This window comes from Agelaius tricolor, unplaced genomic scaffold (genome assembly GCF_023055355.1).
Source record: "Agelaius tricolor isolate 1412-34295 unplaced genomic scaffold, bAgeTri1.0.p SCAF_5, whole genome shotgun sequence".
NCBI lineage: Eukaryota > Metazoa > Chordata > Aves > Passeriformes > Icteridae > Agelaius > Agelaius tricolor.
The window spans coordinates 3,788,208-3,815,783 of NW_027269265.1; the positions used below are offsets into that span (position 1 = coordinate 3,788,208).

At 47.7% G+C, this 27,576-nt stretch overlaps 2 protein-coding genes and 1 non-coding gene across 12 annotated transcripts in view; 2 read left to right on the forward strand and 1 right to left on the reverse strand.

Annotated features, from left to right (window-relative positions):
* Nucleotides 1–2,563: 2,563 nt before the first annotated feature.
* Nucleotides 2,564–11,954, reverse strand: TBPL2 (TATA-box binding protein like 2). Its single transcript, XM_071428395.1, has 7 exons — nucleotides 11,757–11,954; nucleotides 8,283–8,671; nucleotides 7,449–7,536; nucleotides 7,131–7,222; nucleotides 5,904–6,071; nucleotides 4,363–4,457; nucleotides 2,564–2,643 (listed from the first exon to the last, which is right to left on the reverse strand). The coding sequence occupies exons 1-7, from the start codon at nucleotides 11,805–11,807 to the stop codon at nucleotides 2,564–2,566; spliced, it is 963 nt and encodes a 320-aa protein (XP_071284496.1). The 5' UTR covers nucleotides 11,808–11,954.
* Nucleotides 11,617–11,688, forward strand: TRNAG-UCC (transfer RNA glycine (anticodon UCC)). The gene has a single exon. It is a non-coding gene; the product is annotated as a tRNA-Gly (tRNA).
* A 12,691-nt stretch (nucleotides 11,955–24,645) lies between the features above and the next one.
* KTN1 (kinectin 1) overlaps nucleotides 24,646–27,576 on the forward strand; it is a 79,248-nt gene continuing 76,317 nt past the window's right edge. For all 10 annotated transcript variants that reach the window (XM_071426153.1, XM_071426157.1, XM_071426158.1 and 7 more), the window contains exon 1: nucleotides 24,646–24,801. The gene's annotated coding sequence lies outside the window, so the exon portion shown is untranslated. The remainder of the gene's footprint in view (nucleotides 24,802–27,576) is intronic.

A 27,576-nucleotide genomic window follows, 5' to 3' on the forward strand; every position in this document is an offset into this window, starting at 1 on the left:
CTGGGGCGGGGGAGGGCGCGGGACAATCTTAATTTTTCATAGAAACTGCGCCCTTTTCCTTCTGCAGGAGGAAAGGGAGCACCGCTGGGATAGTCCCAGAGCGATGGGGGTGTTGTGTTCCGGTTCGTGGGGTTTCACCGCCGGTAGCTGTAGCATAACCAGGCAGTGCTGTGGGGACTGCGGCTCCCAGCGAAAGCACGGCCGTGTATTCACAGTAATATCCAGATCGCTTTGTCCAAGCGGCAAATAGCGATGCACATCCTGAAATCCGACTGAGGGAGGTTGCCTCAAGCCAGCCTCCATGGTGGAGCGACGATGAGGAGTTAAAGACAGAGGATGAAGGAGGGTTGAGGAGAAGGACCTTAAAAATCATCCAGTTCCAAGCTCCTGACCTCGAAAGGACCTTCCACCATCCCAGGGTGTGCAAGCCCTGTCCAACCTGGCCTTGGGCACTTAAGGGATCAAGGAGCAGCCACAGCTTCTCTGGGCACCCTGTGCCAGGGCCTCACCACCCCTTTTCTGAGTAAAGAAGTTTTTCCTGCTAACTAATATTTCCTAATATGAACCTACTCTCAGTTTGAAGTCATTTCCTCTTCGGTCTGTAGGCAATTAGAGGAGACAGAGTCCACAGAAGCCAGAATAACTGAAGCAATATCCCCATATGCCCCTTCCCAAAAGAAACAACTGCAACAACACATTCAACAACACATTACCTTTTTTTTTTTTTTCTTTTAAGAGCAATTCCCAGCCTACCCAACCTTTATTTCCCCCTTCCCAGTGTTATCAAACACTAAGCAGGAACAGCACTGTGGAGGTAGAACCAAGATACCAAGATTGTTGTTTTTAAGACAAGAGTTACCATAGCAAACATTAACTTAATCAGTAGCTCAGTGAAAAGGCACAGAGCCCATTTCTTATCTCTACAGCTTTATCTGTGCTTCTAAAGAACACTAATTTTACCACTGAAATCATGTGGCAAGCTCTTAAGCAAAAACGCGATTTCTTGAAGAGGGCTCATCTTAGATAAACTTTTTTTTCCCCCCAACACCTCAATAAAACCAAGGTGTTTTCACTTACAAAAAGATTATTCTCAGTGAAGCTCATCAGCTGCTTCTACAGCTAGAGTGCAAATAAAAGTCCAGCCCATGGCTGTGGAAAGTCTCCAATGTTAAAAAGCAAACAGAAAAGTAAGCCTGTGTTTAAAATAGATTTGAGTGTGGAAATCCACAGTTTGACAGAGAAACTGATAACAGCTAAGACCAGCTTATCATGAGGAAGTGCACAAAGTTTTTCAAAGTTTGCAGGGAGATAGATAGAAAACCACTTGTGGGAGACACTTAACAGATACAGAAGATGAAGCCACGCCCTCACCGAATCAGAAATAAACTTTTGTGGCAGCAAAACTCAGCCCAGCAAGACCCTGTTGGGAGTTGAGCCGAGTATTTCCAGCAAAGACCGAGGAGGATTTTGGCCTGGGTTACACTTAAATCATCTAAGAGCAGCCTCTAGTGGCATTTGCAGACAGGTACCAACACCTCCAGGAGGGAAGGGCACGGCAGAACTGCTCTGGCTTGCTTCCAGGGGCTTTCCAGAGCAGCCATGGGACAGCTTTGCACTGTTCCTGCTCCCTGCACCAGTGTGTGCAGGACACCTTCTGTAAAGAAAGGCTTGACTTCAAGCCAAGTACAGGAAACCTCATTGGTTTTGCTCCAAAATTACCAAATTACTGCCATTGGCTGAATTCTGGTTAAATAACACAGATAAGTAAGTCATGAGCATCCAAGAGTTTTTGTATTTTCCTCAAATCCATTTTTAACAAAGTTCCAAACCAACATGCTTCTGTCTGCACCAAACTCCCATCATCTGAGGGAGACATAGAAGTGGGTACCATTTGGTTAAAAATCTAACTTGTCCCATGTCAAATTAGAAAATTTAATTAATTACACCCCTCCACCCACAGATTTTCTAGGTATATCCCAGCAGTCAGGACCTGGAATATCTTCTCTGTGAAAGAAAATCCTGTACCCTCACACACAAGAGTTTACCCAGCCAGTGGGATCAGAGTGATTCCAGCACTTGTGTTCTAAACACCAAAATCAACTCATGCAAGATTTTGTAAGCCATGTCATAGACAATAATGTATGTTAAGCTTAAACATGAAACTACAACACTACAGGAGCAATTCAGGACACTTAGAGCTGAGGATTCTGATTAAACCAATCTGAAGTGCAGTGTGGATTCACCTCCTCAACAGGGAAAGAGACACATGGCTTCTATTACAAAATATTTTTAAGTGACACCTTAACATGCATTCTACTAAAAGTGCATTCATTTATCAAGTGTTTTAACTTGACAGAAGTTGTCAGAACTCAGGTGGATTACAGACAGATAATCTGAAAGAAAAGAACATTGCACAGGCCATAGAAAGGCATCAGCATATGTGGTATTCAGAAATGAATAATTTGTTTAATAATCCACAGATGTGTCCAGGAATGCCCTTGGTTCTGTTCCAAGCTCAGCAACACAAGCCCAGGTATTATTCTGGATTGCTTTGGGAGCCGTGTCACGATGGTTTCTTGAAACCTCTTAGAATGGGGTAGATGTTCTCAAATGCCTCATAGATTTCAGAACGGTCTTTTGCTCCTAAATGGACATTTAAGATAAAAAAGACCATGAATTGAGAGAGCTGAACTTAAACTAAATGCAATTTAAACCCAGTAAGATTACAAACCATGAAGAAACCCAGGAGATTGAAAGCACCTTACTGTTAAGGACAGAATTTCTATCTGCCACCTCAAAGAGCATTTCCTAGCTTGCTTAGCTTTAAGACTAGTTTTGTTTAATCTGTGCAACCAAACCAGCAATTTTCTGCTCTTGACAGGTGCCAAATATTGGCTTTGAAGAAGGGAAAAAAAGCAACTGAGCACCACCATGGTGTTATCTGCTTAAGAATAACAGCTCTGCTTGTTCATGAGGTGAGTGGAAAGGTAGAAACAAGTTCCTATTTATTTCATACTGGGAGTTGTTCCACAGTTTGAGAACTCTCCTTCTCCAGCTCTGAGAAGCAATTTTAATTTTAAGCTGTGTGTTAAGACACCTTTGATTTCAAATCCTTTTCTGTGGTACTGGTAACAAATCTTTAAATACCAAGTTTTGCACACAAACTGCATTGCAGTAGGCAGGAACATTCCCTGCCAGCAACACTACTCATGCTGGTCCAACAAACATCAGCCAGAAGAAAACTGCATTTAAATGAACTAAAAGTGGAATTAAGCCCTACTTAGGTTGGATATGTAAACCTTTACTCATGTCCTCACTTGGACACGAATAATTCATCTGCCTTACCACAACTTTTACTTTCAAAAATAAAGTTTCTTTCTTGATTAGGGAGAAAAACCCTCTTCACATCTCAGCAATTTCAGTTTTGTCATGACAGCTGGGCCCAGGACTCGCAGCAAAGGACTGAGTGTGCAGCAAGGCCCTTACAATTAGTGTACCCCAAAAAATGCAAGCATCAGTGGAAGGGAACTGACCAGTATGATTTTACTGATCAGTACAATTTCACTAGACCTAAGAAAATTGTGGACATTGGAGGGGGAAGCATTTGAGCTTTGTCCTGAGTGCCCCATCCTTCAATTGGCTGAGCTCATTCCTGATTTATGGTTGTGAGAATCTCTGGCTAAGGGAGGCACTTTTCTTGCCTTCCCCACTCCCAAAGCTGGGTTGTGAACATGAATACCATATTCAGAGCTTCTGGGAACAAGCACCATTCACCTTTCAGTACATCTGAATAGAAGCACTTTCATGAGCTTCACAAAAAGGATGTGCCAGGAGCTCAGGAATTCACCTGGGATCTGAGGTACAGGTATCTGCTGAGCACACTGACTCAGCAAGGCTTTTGTCTCACAATTTTTTTGCCAAACAGTCTGGAACAAGCTTGAAGATCTCCACCCTTTCCTCTGATAATCCCTACTAAATGTTGTCAGTGAAGTGTTTTAAGAAGTTTGTTTCCTGTCCAAGCAATTTTAAATTGCTTATTGTGAGGTTCCTATTTAAGTGCCTGAGTAGTTGCTGGCATGGCAGCATCCTGTTGGCATCATCTGCATTGGCATGTGGCATCAGGCTTTGAATAAAAAAATACTTAACATGGAAATCTGAGACTCTGTATATGAAACAATACAAGATTCTAGTGCAACAATGCTGATGTTATCTGCAGAAAACACAGATAAAGCTGCAGCAGCCATTAGAAAGATCCCTGAGTGGCTTTACTGTGGCAAGATACTGATTTTTAGTTAATGTTTAATTTAAATACCCTCTCAGAAAGTGAAGCAGTGGGTAGAGACACAGAGAGGCAGCACTTACCAGTGAGTACAACTTTCCCAGACACAAAGATAAGCAGCACTATCCTTGGTTTGACCATCCTATAAACCAGGCCAGGGAATAGTTCAGGTTCATAGCTGTTCAAAGCAAGCAGGTGAGATTAGTAAAATGCAAAAGCTGTTTCAGTGGTGTATGAATAAAGTGCTCTTTAATTACAGCAGCAATAGGCTAATTAACCACACTGATTTTATCTAGCTGCCCTGAGAAAGGTTCAGGTCAGGTTTTGGACATCTTGAAGAGAAACCTGTTAAGCCCAGCTGGAGCTGGTGGGGGATCTTCCTGCTGACAAAGACTTGTGAGCCACTTCTGATCTGTCATAGCCTTGGAACCTTTATTGTAATCTTCATACTGTCCTCAAATCATGGAATGGCCTGGCTTAAAAATCACCTCATTCCACCCCCTGCCATGGGCAGGGGCACTTTCCACTGTCCCAGGCTGCTCCAAGCCCTGTCCAGCCTGGCCTTGGGCACTGCCAGGGATCCAGGGGCAGCCCCAGCTGCTCTGGGCACCTGTGCCAGGGCCTCACCACCCTCACAGTAAATCCTTCCTAGTCTGCAAAGAACCCTTATCAGGAAGCATTCTGTGCAACTAAGACAAGATAACAGCCAATGTAAATATTTAATATATATCTAGTTCCTAAATGAAATGCAAACTATTAGATGCAGTGCTAATAAAAGACAATTGAATTTTGGCTTTGTCAGTGCTGAAATCCTCCTTTCCTGATGGCAATATCTAGTTTTGAACAAGCTGATCTCACAGGTGCAACATGCCCTCACTCAGCTACAGCTTTACTTTCAATTCTTGGCTAAAGAACGTCCAAACAGAACCAAAACAATATCCCAGAAAAACACAGTATACCTGCAATTCTTTTGCAATTTTGCAACTGCAGTTTGGCTTCATGCCTGAAGGTTGGAAACCTTATCCCTGCAGACAGGAATTTGCTTTGCTGGGAGTTAAGAGGCCACCTTAGTATTAAAATCCACAGTGGAGCTGATACCTCAGGTTTGAGCTTTTCTATTTTCCAGGTTCTGTGCTGCTTTAGTGTGTGGGTCTGGGCTTCATATCAGGGGATGGTGAGCTCTGTGCACAGAGCAGGGAGACAAAACAATTCCTGCTCCAGCTGGGCACCAAGGACAAATGATCCAAACCTCAGCCCAAGAGCACAAACCCCGTGGGCTGGAGAGAGAAAAACAAGCAGGGTGGGACTGCAGGGGCTAAAGCTGGAATGGGACAATGAACTGCAAGATGCAAATGGAGCAGAACTGATAAAAGTGACTGGTCATCCATTTTGTGACTGGTCATCCATTTTGTGACCATCTTGGGTGTAGCCCTGGCTGGGCTCTTGTGCTGCCCAAGGTGGATCCATTGAGGCCTCCTAATAAATCCCAACTTTATTCTTTAGCTCTGTCCAGCCTCTGTTCTAGGTGAGCCTTCCCAAGGCATCGGAGCAAAGGCAGAGAGCAGGCTGAAGTGGCCTCAGGCCTGCTGCCAGGTGCACAGGGCTGTACCTGATCTCCTCCTACCTGCTGAACTGCTGGTGGGTGAGAACCAGGCTCTCCAGGCGGATGGGGAACCTCACATCACAGCTCCCCACCATATTCTGGATCTTGAAGTCCAAGAACTTGGCAGGGAAGCCGAGTTTCTGCACCACCCGTGCGTATTTCCTGGCTGCCAGCCTCGACTGCTCTTCACTGAGGGAAGAAAGCTTTATTGCAATCTCCAAACAGCCCTCAAATCACAGAATCCCACAATGGCTGGGGCTGGAAGAGACCCTAAAGCCCATCTTGTTCCACCCCCTGCCATGGGCAGGGACACCTTCACTATTCCAGGGTGCTCCAAGCCCTGTCCAACCTGGCCTGGAACACTTCCAGGGGTGGGCTTTTCACTGAAGGAAGAGCAAAGGGGGAAAAAACCCAACTTTTATTTGTGCTTTCCTCTGCTCTTGAGGTGGAATTCAGTTTATAGCCACCACTGTGCTAATCTGCACTCCTGAGAAAGAGATCCTGCCACTCAAAATAGCAAGGCTCCATCCCCAGAACTGCTGCAGGGAGCTAAAAGGAGTAAGGCACTTGTTCATTCACCTTCCTGTGGTCTGGTTGAACCCACTGGAGATGTTTCATCACTCAGCAGTTCCCCTTTTGAGAGGTTTCTCAGTTCCTCAAAGCGGCTCAGAGCTGATCCAGGAGTTAGACTGCAGGCACCACAATTCACCTACCTGGGGTGGTGTAGGGGCTGGAGAAGAGGTCTCTTAAGCATGAGTTAATTAATTCTAATTGACTGGTTTGGGACATAAAAACCAAGGCAGTCTCTGCTGAACTTTGGGGGAAAAAGCTTCAGAGTACAGAAATAAACTTTTGCTTTCCCCAATTCCCATTTCCTCTAGAGGCAGATGTGCTGACTGGTGAACAGACATTGAAGAGAGACTTGACAGACACAAGTTATGTCCTAAACATTTTAAAAAATCAGTGAGAAATGCAAATAGTCCCTTAACAATTTCTGGGAATTTCAGCAGCTTTTCTGCTGATGTCTGCTCAGCTCAATCTAAATTCAGGGACAGAAGGACACAGTTCAGAAATTGCTAAGGTGCCATCATGAAGAAAGCAAGATTTTCAGTACCAGTGCTTCACTTTTCTTACAATTAGTCCCTTGCTAGATGTTTTAAGCAAGACTTTTCAGGCACTCTCCATCAGAATATGTGCATAGCTGCAAGACCCAGACCTTTATAGGGAAGGGAAAAACCAGAAAAATACCTTTTTGCTCCTGTGCAGACCATTTTTCCTGAACTGAAGATGAGGGCTGTTGTTCGTGGTTCCCTGATTCTCATGATCACAGCAGCAAACCTCTACAAATTCAAAGAAAAACCTGACAGGAATTAAGCTGTATTTCTGTTCAGTCTTACAAAAATTAACACTTTCCAAGCTTGTCACAACACATATTTGCTTTTTAAGTGTTTCTTTCCCATCCTGAAGTTATTTCTCACACACACCTAGGAGCAGGAGAGTTAAGAGCACAGTTACAGGACCACTGGGAAAGGGAAGTGAGGGTAAAGCTTTGAGTCCAAGATTTACCTTTGGGTTATACTCTGCATTTCTGGCATGCAGTGCTATGTTCTTCAGATCCAGTTTACAAGCCAAGTTTACAGTTGACACAATATTCCTGTGGAATGAGGGAGGAATTTTCTCATTGAAAAATCCAGCCACTGCAGAGCCACCCCCCAGCAGTACAGTCACATTCCAATTAATAATTGCCATCATCTGATTTCCTGCCTGTCTCTTCCCCACTCAAGCATTAAGCTACTCCTGGCAAAACTAAAGTAATTCAATCCAAAACTGCACTTTGAGATAGAACAAAGTGTGAAGTTATGAGTCTCTGAATTATAAGTTTGTGTGTCAAAAATTGCATCACTGAAGCCTTTCACTAAAGCTTGGGATTGAACCATTACTGACTATTTAGAGTTACTACAGCACCTAAGGTGGCCAGGGATGGGTTTTTTCCTACAGGTATAAACTATTCCAGAGTTGCTCTATCCTAGACAGGACAGCATCTTTTAGTGAGGCCAGAGCTTCTTACACTCAGTTCTGTTTCTCCTTTGAAAAAGCAGAGTGACATCTTTAAACCCTTGGAGTCTGCTGTCATCCTTCACATTCTCCTCCCTGGAGGAGATCTTCCTTTTCAAGTATCTTCATATTTTTATCCAACATTGTCATTTCATTTTCTCCACCTCTCCCCTTCAAGAGGAGAAAAAAACAACTACTACAGAAATCCACTCCTGTAGTTTTTGGCTTGTTTAAGGCCAAGCCACACTTGCTACATTCTCCAAGTGAAAAGTCAGAGCAGCACCTTGCAGTTTAAGCCAAATTCTGACTAGGGTGTGTGTGCTACATAAATAACACATAACTTACTGCAGCTGGGGGACTATTCCAGAACTTTCTGAAGCAGATGTTGTTGGGGTGATCGGAGTCATCGGAGTCAGGGGAGGACACACGCCAGGAGTTTCAGGAGATGGCTGAGCTGCACCTGGATGTGACAAGCTGCTCTCATCCATGAAAACACCACTGTCCTCCTTACTTGAGAGTGACCCATCAAGCTCTTTTTGGGTTTCCTGACCATCCTCAGAGAGGTTTTGTTCTTTGTTATCTTGGGTGACATCTGGGAGAAAGCTGAGGTCCACGGAGGAGAAGTCTGTGTGGAGCTCCTTGGACTGACTTAACTGGGAAGATGCTTGAATTGGAAGTTCTAAATCATAAGGACTCATAGGAATGAACAGATGAGGACTAGTGGAGAAGTCATCCTTGAATTAAGAAAAAGTGCCATTAAGGGTCTTGTATTAAAACAGTTACTGTAACAAGGAGAGTAAATTAAGATTAATCTTCAGTGAGGGATTTGCTAAAATATATATTGGGGGAAAATTATTGAAAAGACTACTTTTAAGGTTGAAAGTGTGTCCTTTGCTTGTCTGTGAGTGTATAAAAATCCAGGTAGCTTGTCTGATGCATTTGCACTATGCTTCATGGTCTCATCACTCTAGAGAGCTCCTGGGATAGCACAAATTGAAAAATGCAGGTACAACAGTGGCACTTCACCCTCCACAGCCACTGTCACACCTCAGCCATGCACACAACCACACTATCACTCTCATGAGTTTTTCCAAGGAAGACAGACAGCATTTTCTGGCTGTCTTTATCTCCCATTCTGTATATTATTCCATTTCCTCTCCCTGCTAGCAGGGGACAGTGTCAGCTTTGCTTTGTGCAACAGAGGGCAGCAGCTCACAGAACCAGCAGCAAATTAATTCCTCAGCTCCTGGAGGCCACCAGCCTGAGTGAAGCTATAGATGAGAAGATGGGACTAAAAAAAGCCTCACCACAGTCAGCAGAACCAAGCACACAACACACCTGCAAGTAAGCTCTTTGATGCTGATGTTCTTCTTTATCAACTATTTATAATTAAAAGCTGTTTGAAAAGCATCATCATGTCAATGAGGCAAGAGTTTCAGGACAGGATTTATTCCCTCTCCATTGGTGCATAAGCCTCTTTCTGAAGGTGATTTCTGCCAACATCCACAGCAGGTGACAGCTTGGACTAAAGAATCCATACAAGAGGTTTTGTGTTTAATCAGGCATTTTTAGGTTCAAGAGCCAGCAGGACTTGAAAAGTCCAAGCACAAATCAGAACAGGGAGTGGTGCATGAGACTGAGGCCCTGGAGTTGGCAGCAAGTGCCTGACCTCCAGCAGAAGCAGGATTTCCAGATCAATGCTTCCCAGCCCTGAGCTAGTGCTGCTCCCTTCTAGGCAGCTCACTTGGCAACCCAGCCATGCACATGGGGACAGCTCTGCTCCTACTTTGCATTATATCTGCCTGCAGACACTTGGAGAGCTCTGACAAAGTGACAAATCCTCCCAGAGAACCCTCACTAGCCTGAATACAGATGCAATCAGGAGAGCATTGCCAGCACCCACAATTAAACCACTTCTAAAACTGACTTCTAAATGCAGAGCCCCACAGAAGATCTGGTGGGGGAGGGATAAATCTATGTACTCCTTTACCCTTTTTTCTAAAGGGTAAAATATGTAATTAATAGTTACAAATAAAATATTAAGGAATCACAAAAATACATCTATTTTAAATAGATATTTTTCAAGTCAGCAGCAAAGGAAGGAAGTCACAATCTCAGCAAGAATTCCAGTGGACTAAGGATTAGCTGTACAGGAGCTCATTAGGAAAGTTTTGTAGGAACCACAATGTAGAGAAAATGATACAAAAAGCTCCCTGTGAGACTACTCACATTATACTGATGGGCATCAAGGAATGAACATAACAGTAAAAAAACCACCCACAAACAAACAACCAAAGCCATATCTTAAAGAAGCTGATGAAGAAATGAGTGGTACATGAGGCTGCAAGTATCACACAGCTGTGAAGCTCTCAAAAAGTAGAGTCAATTGCATAGAGCAGGTAGAAACAGAAAGCAAATTTTCCTTTCTGATCAGGTTTGCACCTAAGAGGTCTGAGGAAAAGCCCTGACAGGGTTAAGTGCTGGGGAATATTTCCTTCTTGTCAGACAGATGCTCAGAGGCTGCAAAAGGGGCACAAGACCATGTTTGCATTGGGCTGGCTGCCAAGAGTTATTGCTATAGACTCTGGGTTAATTAACTTCACCAAGGCCCCACCACTGCATAGCTTTGGCCATCTCCCAGCAGCTCCAGGGAGGAGATTTCACTGACAGATCCTGAGATCCCTCTGTTTGGGGCAGCTCGAGGGGAAAAGGCTTTTTCACTTCCACTGCAGAAATCCTGCAACTCAGGTAGACACAAATCAAACCCAGCTGCCTTAAGCAACAGGCTTGGATTTTTTTTTTCCCCCTCCCTGCAGTGATATCACACATCTGCTATTATCAAGGGTACCAGCAAATGTGAAATAGAAAAAGCTCACCAGCACTTGTAAAAGCTGTATTATACATTACCACATTTTATACTTTGTGAAGGCACATTCAGAGGGCTTTACCCACTGCCACAGGATGGTCTCTGGATTTAAACAGCCCATGCTAAGCCTGTTTTCCGAGCTGAAAAGTAGTTTACAACAGGATGTAAAGAAGTTTTGTTCCCTGAGTAAGGGGGATGCTCAGCTGGAGAATCCAGCCTTCTCCCAGTTGTTCCTACAACCACCTGAGATCAGGACAAGTCTAACTAAACCAACTAAACACTTGGCTTTTGCTCTGAATTACACTGTTTTACAACAGCTTTTCCTGTTGAAAATTAGGAATTTATGCATTTGCACAAGGCTCCTTAAACAAAACAGCATTTTTATTCAAGTGTTTCTTTGGAATCCTTCCTCAACCCTCCGAAGAGCACATCTAACTGGGTTGGCTGGGGGGAGCAGAAAAAGGAATGATGAGACACGTTTTTTACAGTGGGTAGAGGACGACCACCCCAAACACCGAAATAATGAATTTCTGCAGCCATTTACTCACCAGAACGAGGAGACGGGAGCCTGCTGCCCTCTCAGTGCCCACCCACAGCAGCCCCTGACCCTCGCAGGCAGCATCATCCCCCTTAGCAGGGACTGAAGGCGACCTCCTGCTCCAGAGAGCTCCTCCATGCTCCCGGCAGCTCCGGGACAGCGGGAATCCCCTGGGATAGGGAGGAATCCCCCCGGGACTATGGAATTTCGGGCTCATCCGGCAGGAATGCGGAATGACCCACTTGTGGCGCGGTTGCGACGCTGCTCTCAACGCAGCGTTGGTGGTATAGTGGTGAGCATAGCTGCCTTCCAAGCAGTTGACCCGGGTTCGATTCCCGGCCAACGCAGTTGTTTTTTATTTAGTTTTATTTTCTTTATTTCCCCTCTTCGCTTGATTTTTTCCTTCCTCCCTTACCTGTCCGCTGCAGCTCTCCAGGTACCGCTCCAGCGGCGATTCGCCCTCCATGGGCACAGCCACCGACACAAAGCCCCCAGCCCTGCTCCTGTCCTGCTTTTAACCCCCAGGGACAGCACCTGTGGCTTGTCAGGGAGCAGAGCCCATCACAGCTGGGAGCTTTACCCTCATCAAGCAGCCTTGGAGCCTCTGGTCTGCCTGCACGGCTGTCTGAGAGGGTTTGCCCCATCCTGCAGGATTAGAGAAATCAGGGTGCTCTTCCTGTGTGCTTTACAGGAGCCTAAAACCACAACCTGTGCCTCTGAGCCTGCTTTCCTCTGCAGGGTTGAAGAAAAATGGAATTTGACCTTGTAGTTAGTAGTAAATGCAGTTTAGACCTTCCCAGATGATGCTTTTTAGCAAGTGTCCTGTGCCCCTTAATGTCTCCCACCTGTCTCATTGAGTGCAATGAGGCACATCTGGTCCTTTGAGAGGAGCCCCCCCCCCCCCCCCCCCCAGCCAAAAGTGTAAATGGTTTATTCTCAGTTGGGTTAACACTGCTTGGGGGGTTATATTCACTGTCCTCCCTGTGCAGGCATTTCCCCTCTGGAGTGTACTTCTGCCCTCTGTGAGTGATGATTTGGGGCCATTCCCTTTTCCCATGTCCTGGTTGAGGCAGCACATTCCCAGGAAGGAGCTCATGGCTGCTGGATGCTGTGGGAGGCTCACGCTGCTGACACAGTTTGGCTTGGGTGCCACTTGAGTCGATGCCAGCAGTTGCTGTCTGACTTGTTCCTTCTGTCCTGTCCTGCTGCTGTGTGGTGAGTGATGGATGGATGGATGGATGGATGGATGGATGGATGGATGGATGGATTTCTGTGGAGGCACAGCTGGGAACACATCCCTGTGCCTGCCAGGGCTGGTGGATGTCATGATCACTGCACCTGTTTCTCTGCCAGACAGGCTTTTGCTGTGAGATTTGCTTACAAACAGCAAGCTGAGCTGAAGAAACCCTTTGGAAGAAGATGTCAAACTCAGCCATGCAGCAGGTCCTTGGGAGGTGCTGCCAGGCTCTTCTCAGTGCCCCAGAGGTGCAGAGGCTTAGATTAATGCCCTTTATCCAAGGAACAGAGCACACATGGCTGATGAGCATCCTTCCCTCCTCAGGCAGCCTGCTGGGCTTGTTTGTGGTATTTCTGGGATTCACAAGTGAGTAATAAAAGGTGCCAAATCCTCCCAGCTCCAGAAAAATCCAGCCTCAAGCAGGTTGGTTTACATCACACAGCCTGTCCTGGAGGCAAATCAGGCAGCAAAGCAAGGAAAGCACTCAGGGAGGTTGTACTTTGAATTAGGGAGGCTGGTGGAGCTAGCTCAGGTCAGCTCAGGATGGTTAAATCTGAAATGTCCCATTTAGGGCTGGCAGATGATTTGGGTGCTTGCAGACAGCTCCATGGTCTCAGCTGCCTTTGTGGGCACAACAGGATGGGGCACTGAGTGCTGGGGGGCTCTGCAGTGCCAGCCCTGCTCCCTGAGAGCCCTGTGGGCCTGTCCTGCCCTCAGAGATCATTAGATTGAGCACAGGGATTGTGCTGAGCGTTGTCCTTGCAGTGACATCTAAGAGACCCAGGAGGCTGGGGCTCCCCCAGTGTGTGACACTATTGCTGTGCTCAGGTTGGGAAGCTGGAGGTGCTCCTGGGGCTCCCCTGGTGTGGCCCTGCCTGTAGCATTGCAGCTGCAGTGCTGTGAGTTTCCTCAGCTAATTAATCCTTCATTGCAGAACCCCCTGGAGAGGAGATGTGTTCATCCTGGAGCCCCTGGGAATTGATTTGTCTGCATTTTGTGAACCTGAGATACAGAAGGTCAAATTATGGTGTTCAAGTGAGTGAGGCTACATGAGAGAGGATCATAAAATACAAATCTCTTGATACTGGTGTCCCTTCTTGCCTTGAATAATTACAAATGGCAGGGGCACAAGGAAGTGCTGAGATTTTGGGTGAGTCATGGAGTTTGGTGTCTCAGGTTAAATGAGTGAAAGATTATTTACCCATTTGAAGGAGGGAAGGTGTTTAGAAAGCTGAGAGAGCCTCTGAGGATCCAAGAGTCACACTGTGTGTGCCATTCAAGCTTTCAGGGTTGCTTTGCTGTAGGGAAGGGTCTTCTGGCCATTGCCCAAAGGAGGGCAGGTATGGCCTCAGGAGGGCTCTGTGCTCATTCCTCTTCCAGGGAGGCTCCATGAGGGGTGTGCAATGCTGGGAGCCCCATGGAGCGAGGGCCCAGGTGGTGGGAGGTGCAGAGAGCAGCATTCCAGCGAGCTGAATCCCTGGACTACTCCCAGCTTGTGTGTCTCTCCTTCTCAGTCAGCAGAGGCATCATTCCCTCTCTGCTCCTTCCTTCTTCAGCACAGACTGACCCCTGCCATGGGTTGGACAGATGTTAATGCAAAATGTACCACTTAGAACTCATGAGACCTACATGCTTAATTTCACATCATCCAAGTCAAATAATGTTAGAAAAGGCAACTATTTTCCCATGCATATTTAAAAAAAAATATTTCTCTCTCAAACTGCCTGGGGTTCCACCCACCCCCTTTTCCCCCCTCTCCCTCTCTTCTTTTCCTCCCATTCTTTTTTCCCCCCACCTTTTAAACTCCTCTGGGAAGCAGCAGCCATCCCGATCCGGCCCGGCTGAGTGAGGGCAGGAGCCGCTGGAGGAGCTGGTGACCGGCTGATGAATCACTGCACTGCAGAGTGACTGTCATGAGGAATTGTCATGAGCCTTAATTAGCAAATTGGTTAATTTGACTCAGAAAGTTGACGATTAGCTCAACAATAAGTGCTTTGTGTGTCCTTTGAAGGAGTCATTGGATATCACTCTCCCTTGGATAACTGGGGGAGGCTGTTCCACAGAGCTCCTGCTAGCTCACCTCGATCAGCATTTCTGTAGCAGGCACTGCTGCATCACCTGGATGCTGGAATCTCCTTAGGGGATGGGACTAATCACAGGAGACTTCCAAAAACCTGGAAGGGACAAGGAACAAGTCATTAAGGAACCTCTACCTGTTTAATTCATCGGTGCTCTGCAGAGCTACATTCTATTCTAGCATGCCCTAAATGCCTTGCTGCTTGCTTTGAAGTTGGTTAATCTGGTTTGGCTTTATCTTATCTTTTTTAGGAGCCAGTTTCAGAATTAAAAGCTTGTGACTGACAGTGTTCTGCTTGCTGCTCTCCTGAGCTTTATGCTAAACCTTTATGGCTGTAATTGTCTCAGAAGAGTGGAGCTTGCCTCAGGTGTAGCTTCCATCTCCTGGTGCCCTCTCTGCCTGCAGCATTTAAGCTCTGCCTTTGGAGCACGTAGAAGAGCAACTGAGAGCTGGACCATGTTCCAAGGAAAAAAAAAAATCAATATATTATGCACAAGGTGTCTCCAAATTCAGCACTTTGTAATTAGTCCAGGAGCCAGCACTCCTCTGTCAACAGCAGGATCCAAGTCTTGTTGTAGAAGTTGTTTCTTCTGTGTGGTTTAGCCTTGTTTCGGTCCCTGTGCCTTGATTCCCATGGTGGCAGGGATGTAAATAGAGTGAGGTGCTGAGGGGGAACTTGGAGAGGAGCAGGGAGAGGAGCAGGTGAGCTGCAGTCACGTCAGTGGGAGCAAAGGATCTGCATGGATATGGAAAAGCTCTTGAGAAATGCCTGCAGTCATCAGAGAGGGATGCTGGAGTGCCTTTGCTCTGACAAGTGTGACCATCACCCTCATATTATCTGTCCCATAATTCTCATTCCAGTCCTGATCAATCCCTGGCAGTATCAGCAGATACTGGATTTATTGCTGGGGAAGGAAAGAAGTTGCCATGACTACTCACCAAGTAATAGTGAATAATCTGGCTTTTAATTGTGAATTATTTATCATCATCATCACATTGTGCTGGTGTAAACATGAGCAGAATCAGGTCCATTAGAGTTGATAACTGGGTCTAACTTTACCTGTGTAAGTCAGGAGTAACCCTGTGGCAGAAGTGAGGTTACAATGCTGGGAGTTGAGCCAGAATCCAGGGTCATTTCCCAGGTTTGCTGGCTGATGGGAAGGGCTGTAAATTCCCATTTACCCCGCAGTGCTGTGTGCCCCTCCCTGGATCAGGGATGCAGCCCCAATCACACAAAGGTAAGGCTGCCTCTTTGCCCTGCTCACACTGGGGCTCTCTTGCTCCCTGAGAAGGGCAGGAATGGGGGAATTTGATGCTTTTTGCAGACATTAGGGGACTCTGAGCATTTGTGTGCTGTGCCTGTCACGCTCTCTGGTGGAGACCAGGGTGTTTTGGCTTTAGGATCAGGGAAGAAAATCACTTGTGTCAGATGGGAAAGGGGTAAACTGGCTAGAAAAGAGCCATTTTTTCCCTGGCTTCTACAGCTCTATTATGTGCAATGGAGACACTAACTGCCCCCATGTCAGAGAATTGCTGAGAACCAGACCCAGAGAGGATTGCCAAATTTTCCACTGAATGCCAGAGGAAGAAGCACTGTAAGTAGAAGTCATCTGTCTCAACTGAAAGGCTGAATGGTGACTTGAAAACTGTACAGTTAACTTCATTTAATTTTCCTATCTGTGTCAGGCAACAAACTGATTAAAGGAAGGCATTCTGTGTGTTTGCATAGAAATCCACTCATCCTGGCCCAGCCTCATGTGGGGCAGGGCACAGCAATCTATTTTTATTTTTCATTCTGTGTTGTATTTAAAATGTGGCCAGAAAAGGGGGGAATAGGATGAGGAGGGTTTTAAACATTGGCTGCCACCTTAATTGCAGCCTAGCAATGAATGGCTGCAGGCTTTCTTGGACAGCTCCTCTGTGAATGTCACACACAAATCCAGCTGACACCTGGGGTCAGAAGTATTCTGCTGTGCTTTTTGTAAAGTCATCTTTCCCACTTTAGTGCCAAAGGGTCTGGCTAAATTGAATTGCATTTAAATGAGGTGAGTGTGTGATGGATCATCTGAGTGCAGCTGTTTCCCTCCAAGTTTTGTGACAAATCTCTCTAATGCAAACACTGTGTCTCATACCTTGAACTCACTGCTGCAATTAAATACTGATCCTTTAAGCCTTATCTGGAAAAACAATATAGTAACAGCAGCCCTGTGTGTTTGCAGAGAAAAGGAGAGGTGTGCACGCAGCAGACGCTGGCAGAGCTCTGCTAATTCACTTTGCAGGGGTCACAGTCACATTGGAGACACCAGCAGTGACATTCACATGTCCAGACCTTCAGTGCAAGCTCTCCAGGAATTGGAGCATGTGCTGTGATGCCTTCACTGCTGTGTCAGCTGAGCTGTGACACCACCACAGCTCTTATCAGCTTATTGTACAACCAAATGCAAACACAATGAGTCAAAGAAGGGTGCTGACCAATCACTGAAATCCCCCTAAAACTGAGTTTTGGCTGAGTGATCAGCAAGATAGGATGACTGACACTGGAACGAGTCTGCAGGGCACACAGCTCGGTGATTAGTCAGTTCTCATTACCTCTTCCTCCAATTAACGTCAGCAAATCACTGCTCCTGAATCAATGAGGACCTCAGGAGAAACAAAGCTTCCCCAAAACGCTGCCAGATGTCAGCAGAAGCTCCAATCCCCTTGCCTTGATGGTTCTGTATTTTAACACACATAATTAACTGTTAACACCGTCCTGTTTCTGTCACTCCAGCCCCTCACCCGTGCTCTGCTGATGAATGCTGTTAGTTCAGCTGTGATGGAGGAGTCTGTGCCCAGCTCTGCTGCCTCATCAGGGCTCCTGCACTTCATCTCATTCCCGTGCTGATCCCAGCCAAGCAGGAGCCCAGCCTGAGATCCCTTTTGTTACAGCTTCATCACTCAGTTTGGCTCTTCCTCCCTCCTCCTTGCTGTCTTTGCAGTTTCCCTCCAACAGCATTTGGCTTTTATGGTCAGCCTCTGGAAGTGGAATAGGAGTTACTTTTCTCCATACTTTCCAAGATACTATAGGGAATATTTTTATATATTTTTGGTATCTGCAGGCTGTGGAGGAAGCTCACTTGTCACAGTGCCCTTCATTACAGAGGTGTTATTTTTTTCCTCTATTTTTCCCCCGCGACTTGTCAGGAATAATTAAATGCTGTGATTGCTTTGGCCTCCCTTCAATGGGCATTTACCCAACTCAAAAATATAAGAGTAGCTCCCCTGAAATCTGTTTCCACTCAGGTAGAGTTGTGAAGGTTTGCTCAGTGATGCTCTGAGGAAAACGAGGAACCCAGATGGGCTCAAGTTTGGGAGTTAGTTGTTCTCTAAAACCCAAATAGTGTTGCTCAGATCAATTAAGATTTGCATATTAACATTAAAAACACACTCATCCACAGGTATTTTCACAGTTCCCTTTGCTCCCAAATTGGCATGGGCAGTGCTGCTGTCCAAAATAAATGAAGTGTGTGAAGACAGACAGTTTAAAGGCATTGAGGAATTTCAGACCTTTTACATCTCACTCAGCTTTCACCTAATTTGTTAATGGGTATGTTTTTCCCTGTGGGAAAATAAAGCTTTTCTCTCTGACATTTTATAAAGGACCTACTAAACCTTCTTTTGTCCCTTTGGGTAAAATCACTTGAATTGGCTTTTCTGGTGCCTTTCTGTTTTCCATAGAGAATCTGAGTTGGTTCTTAACCCTTTCTGTCCCCCAGGTCTTATGAACAGTATGACAGAAACCCTTAGATGCCTTACAAGTCTAGGCACAATGTGGGCAACTGTAGGTTCACTAGGGATAGGCTTTTTACTGTGTAAAAAATTAGATATATAGGTGAAGAAAGGAATATTTGCTCATTTTAGGTGTGAGCTAAAATAGAAACTTGCAGAGGGATGCATGGTGAATTTGCAACATTGGGAATTTCTGGATCTCCTGGGGCACCAGAGAACATGATGTGATTGTGAACAAGAAGGGTTTGTGGACATTTCCAAGTCTCTAGCCACCCTTGGGACACAGGTGTGTGTGACCACCAGGGATGGCAAACTGGGGACCTTGGTGTGACGCTCATTGTTCCAAGCAGGCAGACGCATCCCCTGTGAAACCTCAGACAAAATCCCTCCATATTAACCTACTCTGTGGTGGCAAGAGCAGCTGGGATGGCTCCTGTGCTCTCTGATTTCTCCAGCCAGGCTGGCAGGGTGTTTGCTGCACGTTTCCTCAGAAGTTTGTCACACCTGACCCACGCTGCTCCCGCGATGCCTCGCAGAGCTCAGGCCGTGTCCTTCCCTGCCTGCAGAGGAGACCATGCTGAGCCAGCCTTGCAAGCTGCTCCAGCCCTGGGACACCTGATCCTCAGGCTGAAGGAGCCCTCAGAGCATGAGCTCTGTCTGACTCTGCATTTCTTTTTTTTCTCCCCTGTCACTGTCATATTTTCTGAAAAATCCCTTCGCCAGGATTTCTTCTCCTGGGAAGCTGAGAAGAGGGAAAAAGGAAAAACAATATTATCTCATTTTTCTCTCCTGTGTTTTGCTGCTTTGGAATGTGGTTGGAGATTGCTTATCCAACATGTGAATTGTTTTTATTTAATGATCAATCACAGTCCACCTGTGTCAGGACTCTGGAGAGAGTCACAGGTTTTTTATTAGTATCTTGTTAAGCCTTCTGTAAATATCCTTTCTCTATTCTTTAGTATAGTTTTAGTATAGCATTCTTTAATATAAGTACATAAAATAATAAATTAGCCTTCTAAGAACATGGAGTCAGATTCTCAATTCCTCCCTCATCTTGGGGACCCTGAAAATACCACACTCCCCATCTCTCACTTCATATTCTGTTTGCTGTCCATCCTGCTACATTTCAGGTGTTGAGGAGAGACACATTGTGTTGGTGTTGCAAAGAAAAACATCTTCATTCCATAGGTACTGATGAAGAAGAGTATTAATTTAAAACCTGTCCTACATTAATGTAGAACAGTGTAAATAATGAGCAGGTGCTGTGAATGATGAATGGGAGAAAAGGATTTGGACTGTCACTGCTCCACCACACAGGGAGTGTTTTACAGGAGACAAGGTGTTTTCTGTGACATTTCTGCATTGCTTTACTTTACAATAACCATTAATTGTCCACTCTTAAAAAATCATCTTCTGCTAGGATGCCACCAAGAAAGAAGACAATTTGGAACTTGCTTTGAAATGGCATTCTAATGGGAATTCAAAGCATGGTTATTATTGTGCTGCTTGGAAAGCTGCTTTTCTGTCCAGCTTCCCTGTGATCCCTTTAGCTCTATCTGATACCAAAGGCTTGAGATCTCCAGATTAGAAATTAAATTCCACCTCTGTGGCCCAGACCTGATGACCTGCTGCAGTCACAGCAAATAGGTTTTCCTTTACAGTGAGTGCTTCCAGTTAAAGCTGCTGCTTTTTGGTCAAAATCGAACTTTTTTTGGGGGAAAAAAAAAAAGAAAAAAGATAATTAAAGCCATGTGATGCAGGTGAAGGAATAATAATTGACTTGAAATTCAGTAGGGATTATTAGAGTCATGGCAGGCCCTGATCTTGCAGAGATTTAGGTGCTTGTTTTGTTCTGCTGGCGTGTGTGAGGACACAGGATGGTTGGGAGGGCTCTGTCCTGGGGGATTTCGGGGAGGCTGTGGCACAGCCAGGAGCTCTGCAGTTGGGACAGCTGGGTGGGATGCAGCACTGACAGCATCAGGCAGCAATTCCTGCTGCTGAGCTGGGTGTAAACCACAGCTGGGTGTAAATCACAGCATCCCAGGGGGGGACAGGTCTGGTTTGGGTGTCTGGGGCAGGAACAGCAGCCTGGGGAGGGCAGGAGAGGGATTTTCCCATTGAGATTTCTGCTTTACTTTGCAAATGTAAAAACTGGGAGTGGCTGGTGTCAGGCCTGTGCTGGGAGGTGGGGACTGAAGAGCCTCAAGGGAAACTGGCAGAAATCATGATTTCAGTGTGATCACTCTGAAGATGTCAGTCACTGTGATGGGCACTCAGCTGTCTGTGTCTCTCTAATTGTGCTGCTCATATTTTGAATGTGATAAAATTGAGCAGTACAGTTTTAAACCAAATTTTGGGCTTTTCAGTGCTCTGTTACAATGATGAAATCCAGAAATGGAAGGTGACTGCAGTTTAGAAATAAATATTTTTTTCCAGTGAACTCTGAACAGTTTTGAACAATTCATTTAATTAGCTGGATTTCCAGCAGTATAAAATGTGACCATCTCAATTTAATTAACAGCATATCTGCATTGTGGTAGTGTGGGGATTATGTGGACGCTGCTAATAGCCTGATGGATTTTCATCCTGCTCACATACAATGTCATGGTTTAGATTGTTGTTTTTCATTATGAGCTTTTACTCTTCTTGCAAGAATTTCCACTGTCATTTCTGCTGACAGATGCTGCTTAGGACAGATTTATTTTTATTCCCTTACAGATGAATTGGATCAAACATCTTTTTCCATATAGCTCAAGTTTCCACCATGGAGTTACTCCTAGTTGACTACTCTGAGAAGAAAATTGTAGTCATTTTTGTGACTTTCTTTAGCAGCAATTGAAATGTTTTTTGGCACGTGTGCATATAATCTATTAATTTCCACTTCCTGTCAATTGCAGGGATTCATGCTTATAAATAGTATAAAAAATTTTAATGCAAATAAAGAGAGAGAGAGAGAAAAATCCAGCATTTGGTCTTTTTTTTTTCCTAGCTGGATCCAGTGAGGTGTTGAAACATGCAGGGCGTTTGTTTCAGGCTTTGATAAGGATCTCTCACATTCTTATATAAAATGCTAAATTAACAATAATCAGCCCCCATGACTTACAGCCCTGCTCAGTGCATAGCTTGCCTTTCTCTTGGGCTTCCTCTGAACCCACAGATCTGAGGGCTTTTTCCCTGTGATCTGAGAAAGCAAAATTCCTGACAAAACTAATGACTTGGGGTTCCTGCAGAATTTTAAAACCTTTTCTTTTTGCCCATGAGTGGCTGCCTAATGTGAGTGGGATTTCAGTGGCTTTTTAAAAATTTGCATTATTTCCTCCCTGCAGTCAGGACATTCAGCAGCATTTACCTGCCTGGCTGCTTGGCACAGGGGTGGCTCTCTGGTGAGGTTTTCCACCAGGTTTCCCAATCCACACAACTGAGATAGTTTATTGCCTTATGTTTTGGGTAATGGTATCTGACATGGAATTTTAAAGCATTTTCAGGTCCTTTATGCTGTGGTGTTGTGGCAAATCTGTAAGATGTGAAGGACCAGAGGCTTCTGAGCTGGTAGGAAGTGGAATATTCTCAGCTGAAATCCTTCAGAGCAAGCAGTGACCACCCAGCAAGGAAATCAACTCTGAATCCTGGAAGGAGGAAGAGGAGAAAGTTCTGAATCATGGAATCAGAGAATATCCTGAGTTAGAAGGGACACACAAGGATCATGAGTCTGGCTGCTGGCCCTGCACAGACACCCCAGCAATCCCACTCTGTGCATCCCATGGAGCATTGTCCAAACACTCCCGGAGCTCTGGCAGCCTCAGGGCTGTCTCCATTCCCTGGGGAGCCTGGGCAGAGCCAGCACCCTCTGGGGCAAGAACCTTTCCTGATTTCCACCTAAACCTCCCCTGGCACAGCTCCAGCCATTCCCTCAGGTCCTGTCACTGTCACAGAGTGCAGAGATTGCTGCCTGCCCCTTCTGTAGCAGCTGGATTTGCACTCTCTGCTCTTTCATTGCAGCTCTGTCCCTCCAATGCCCTTCCCAGGCTCGTGGCTCCAATCTTTATCTGTTGGCAGGACCCTTACTCACCGTGAGGCAGCAAATCCCATTCCTGGGAGGCCGTGGTTTGCTTCTAATGCCAGCTGGAAAACTCTACTGTGGACAAAAGCAATTGAACATCTGCAGAATTTGCTGCTGCCGAGCCCTGCCACCACTCCGGGAATGGTTAATATTAGGAAGATTTGGCCTTAAATTTTCACCTTGGAAGCTCAGGGTGGGGATGCTGCCTTTGGCTGGATCGTGTGCTGCTCTCAGCAGCAGAGTGACCGGCCGGGATGTGCTGAGCCAGGGAAGCTCCGGGATGAAGCAGCAAAACGCAGCCTGGCCAGCTGATGGCCGGTCACACATTCCAAGTGTCCGGCCGCCTCCGTGGCCACCCCTCCGGGCCCGCTCCACCTCCCAGGCAAAGGCACAGCTTCCCTCAGTCAGCATCCACCTCATGCCGCTGCCTTTGTCTGCTCCGGAGAGTTTGGGAATGCGGCGGGATTGCAGCTGAGTGCCACGCATGGCTGGCCAGGAGGGGAACGCTGAGCTCTCCCCGCAGCTCCGTGCGAATCCTTCTTTGATAGCGGGTGATTGCTCAGAGGTGCTGTGGGCCAAATAAACAAACGGCCTGGAAGTCAAAGCAGGCATTGCCAGAGGTCAGAAGAAATGATGGGAGGGTGCACAGCCCTGGGGTGATGCCAGCATCCCTTCTGCCGGCTGCACCCCGAGCCTGGGGATACCTGAGCAGCACCAGAACTTCCCCGCAGGCACCGCTGGCTCAGCCGCGCTGCTGAGCCAAAACCTCTGCATTTTCTTGTGTTTTCCCCAACGTGTTTGGGATTTCGGGAAGCTGAGGGTTAATGTCAGTCCCCCAGCGATGGAGCTGGATGGGTGCCCTCGGTGGCTTCTTGGGCTGTTTCGCTGTCCCCAAGGAACTGAGAGAGCAACAGTTTCCATCCCCGTGGGTACCCACAGAGCCGTGGTCAGCCGCTGAGCCCCGGCAGCAGAAAGCAATCTGCCCTGGGAGCACTTTGGGAAGGATCCACGTCAAAAGGAAGAAGAACTTGGGGCTCTAAGAAGTCAGAGCTGAAAAAATCCAGTTAATCTCCCTCCCTGCAGACTCCACAGCTTGCTGGGATGTCACTGAATAAGCCCCTGGTATGTCTGTGCTGCAGGCAGGGCTGCCGGGCATTTTTAAGACATTTAAGGGAAATTGAAGGACAAGCCTTATTCCTGGTCGTGAGGAGGTGTCTGGTCTCTTTCATGTCCTCCAGGAGGCTTTGGGGTGTGCTCTGTCTGCTTGCCTTGGGCCCCTGGGATCCCACACCTGTGCGAGCTCCGGGAAAGGGGGTGGAGAGGGAGTGGTGGGAACTGGCTGGAACTGGGGGGCTGGACGGGCGATCCGTGTGCCCGGGGAGCCCGGGATGGGGTCCCTGCACCGGGCAGCTCTGCGGAGAATGGCCCCGCACATGGTGGGGAGATCCCTGGGGAGACCTGAGTGCGGGAGGTGATTCCCACCGCGGGTGGGGTTTGCGTGGATGTGTTCCCGGCATGTGGGAAACCTGCATGGGAGGCTCCCTACCTCCGGGAGGTCCGTCCATGGGTGGGGTATGGTGGGGAGATCCCTGGGCATCCCTGCCTGGTGGAACTCTCAGTAGGCGATCCTCAGGAACAGGTGAGGGATTGCAGCTTGGGGGTGGTGGGATCCCCGTGTGAAGGAGCCTGGGTGGGTGATCCCTGGGGATCCCCGCGTGGGGGGAGTCTCGGTGGGTGATCCCTGGGGATCTCCACGTGGGAGGAACATGGGGTGGGTGATCCCTGGGGATCCTCGGTTGGGGATATCGTGGGCGGGTGATCCCTGGGATCCCCGCGTGGGGATAACGTGACTGGGTGATCCCCGGGGATCCCCGCGTGGGGATAACGTGGGTGGGTGATCCCTGGGATCCCCACGTAGGGTGAGTCTTTGTGAGTGATCCCCGAGGATCCCCGCATGGGGGGAGCCCGGGTGGGCGAACCTCAGGACGAGCTGAGGGGGGGATCCCCCAGCGCAGGGCGGGCTGCGGGTGATGCACCCACACACGTGGCAGAGCCGGGCGGGCGCTCCCCGCTGCCGGGGCTCCCCCGCGCCTGGGCTGCGGCCGCGCTCGGTGCCGGGCAGGGCCGGGCGGTGCCGGGGGCTCCCGGCCGGGGCGGTGCCGGTGCCTTTAACGCGCGGGGGGGCGGCCGCAGGCGCGGCGGACGTGCGGGGCCGCCTCCTCCCCTTCCTGCCGCCCGCGCCGCGCAGCACCGGCCGCTCCCGCTCCGTCCCCGCAGCCCCGGCCCGGCACGGCCCTGCCCTGCCCGCCGCCGTCTCGGTGAGTCCCGCCCGGGGAGCGCCGCGGGCCGCAGCGGGGCCGGGCCCTCCCGGCGAGGGGCGGCGGGGCCAGGCCGCGGCGGGCCCGGGGCTGCGGCCCGGCCGGGGGGGGGGTGGTCCGGGCGCGGCTCCACGGCGGGGAGAGGCCGCTGCCCTGAGGCCGGCGGGGTTCGGGGGGCTCCGGTGGGGCTCCGGTGCTTCCCGAGCGCATCCCCCCGGAGCCGGGTGAAGCGGAGCAGGCGCGCCGTGCCCGCGGTGCTCCCGGAGCCCGCTGCGTTAAAGCGCCCGCCGAGGGGCGGCGGGGCGGCAATTGCCGCCCGCGATGGGGTTTGGAGCGTTCCCCGGGGCTGGCGGAGCCCCGGGTGAGGTTTGGCGAGAGGCGGCTGCTGCAGCGGCGCCCGGGTGGCCGTGGGAGCTTTAATGAGCATTGCGCTTCGTTACCGCGATCCGGGCCGCCTCGGGTGCCCGTGCGGGTGTCAGATGCTCGCAAACGCGGCTCCCCACCCTCGCAGGTGATGTTGTCAGTGGTGTTTCATTCCTGAGGTTGCCCGTGCCCTTTGGTCCAGGTTGCGTGCAGCTCTGTTAACCCTGGAGGTGTTGGTGCCCCCATCACCTCTCCTCCACTCACGGCTGACTCCCTTCTTCCAGCCTGCAAGTTACGGAGAAGGAAAGAGGAGTTAAGGTGGCAAAGCTGAGCCTTTTGTACCCGGCTGCCTTCAGCTGATGAAGTATTTTAATTGAGTAGGTGGTTATTAAGAATAACGTAGCTCAGTGTCTTTTCTGCATTAGACAGTGACAAGTTCTGCTCTCCAGTGATGTGCATCCACCCGTGTGCTTTAGGTTTGTCATTTTATGACCTTTTTTCCCCCACACGCCCTACTAAGGCAGTGCTGTGTATTTTGAGGTCGCTGTTAGAAAACCTCAAAGATAATTTCTCACTTTGTGCGAGAGGAGCTGAGCTGATACCCTGCTGTAGCTCTTTTCTGTTTAAAATTTTCCCTTTTCCCCTCCGTGTTCCTTTAGTGTTTCCATTGCTGTCTCTGTCCACCAACACAAATGGCATTTAGTTGATACAACTATTCCATTTAGCATCTGTTTACCTATGACAAGGCAAAAATCTCTCGCTGGGCAGTCCAAACTGGTTGCTGCAAAAGTTGAGAAGGGATTCAGTTCCTGTGTTCCACCTCCTTTCAGATGTTTTTCCTTGTCTTTTCTCTCGGTGGATCACTATCATCCTCCTGTTTAGCTTGGGCTGGAAGCATTTCTCTGCCTCGTGGACCTCTTGCCTCTAACTGTGCTGTAATTTCTGCCCTCCAACAGGCCATGCAACTCGCTTTACCACATATTTTTTCTCTTGCCTCATATGCTGATGCTGCTTTCTGCATACTGTGATTAAAATAACTTTTGTGTGTAACTGCAGCAGTGAAAGGTTGGGGATTGGAAAGAAACACTAATTCTCTGGTAGAGTTATTACCAAATACCTTTTTTGGTAGTTTTTTTTCCTACCACCTCCCTTTTCTAGCTGCTCTCAAGAAGATGCTTTCCGCTCTCCGAAATAGCAGCAGTAGGATCTGAGGGACACAGTGAGATTTTGATTTTATCCTTTATCCCCGTCACAGACCTGATGACTACTTTGTTTCTGGAACCCCTTGAAGAAAAGGGAAGGACTTACTCAAGCCTGTGTAAAGCTGTGGTGTTGCTTGGTTAGCTCTGTAACAGCTTTCATTTGCGTCATCTGCTCTTGCTGTTGGAGATTTGCTGGTTATGGCTTGAAAATGTCTAATCATTCCTGACCCTGGGTGCTGGCTAAAAAAATCCCTTAGGAACTGGAATTCCCTGTGAGTTTCAGAGGTGCTGGCCAGGTCTACGTTTAAGCTACACTCAAGACCCTGAAGTGTGAGGACACAGGGGACAGGACACGTGTTTTATTTTAAGCATCAAACTTGGTTGCTCCTAATCCCTTCCCGTGCCGCTGCCAAGGCACCCACCTCTCACCATTGACTTGGTGAGGCTTCAGCTCCCAGTTTAGTTCCCTGGTCATAGCCCAGTGATGTGCCTGAGTAAATAGTGTGAATGCCCTCTGTGCTGTCCCACAGGGATGGGGAGGAAGCAGAAGGCAGAGTGGCAGGAGGAGGTAATTCTTCATCCCACTCTTCACTCCAAAAGCTGTGGCAGCAGCCCAAATCAAGTTTAGTTTCCCTGTTTTTAGCACCCATCCGTGCTGTGGATGCCTTTCATAACACAGCTGCTTCCAAGGTGAAACTTGATCAGTTTATTCTTCACATGTCTGCAGGAGAGCTGTTGGAGAACCTCCTTGAAATCGTGAGCAGTTGCTGAATTTCCATCCTCAGGGTGCTCGTGGCCTGTTTGTGTAATTTGTATTTGGTTCTGATGTTTCTATTTGGTTTAAATGATTGTTTTCCCTCCCTGATGTAATTAGAGCAATTGGATCCCCTCTTGACCCCTTGTTTTCATAGGTTAAACAAGTTGAAGTCTTTAAGTCTCCTTGAGTTGTTGTCTTATCGATATTCTCAGGATTTCCTTGTCAGTGACAACCTTTTGCCTTTACCCATCAGAGCCTTTTTAATATAAAGGGAATTTTATGCATCTCTGTTTAGCACTTCCTGCTCTGCATTGGCAAAGCAGCAGGATTGGGCTATTTTTAAAAGTAGGAATGTTTTGGAGGGGGCTGATTGCTGCACTAAGCTCACAAACTTTTTGACATTCCTCGGGTGATTGTTTCAGGCTAATGAGACAGGGAGTTGCTGGGCTAAAT

Excerpts from the sequence above, each read along its gene's own strand:
- TBPL2 (XM_071428395.1), bottom strand. The coding sequence starts at position 11,807 with ATGGAGGGCGAATCGCCGCTGGAGCGGTACCTGGAGAGCTGCAGCGGA. Across the intron at positions 7,537-8,282 it reads GGAATAGTCCCCCAGCTGCA|GAATATTGTGTCAACTGTAA; the intron begins GTAAGTTATGTG and ends CTCATTCCACAG. Across the intron at positions 2,644-4,362 it reads TGGGAAAGTTGTACTCACTG|GAGCAAAAGACCGTTCTGAA; the intron begins GTAAGTGCTGCC and ends ATGTCCATTTAG.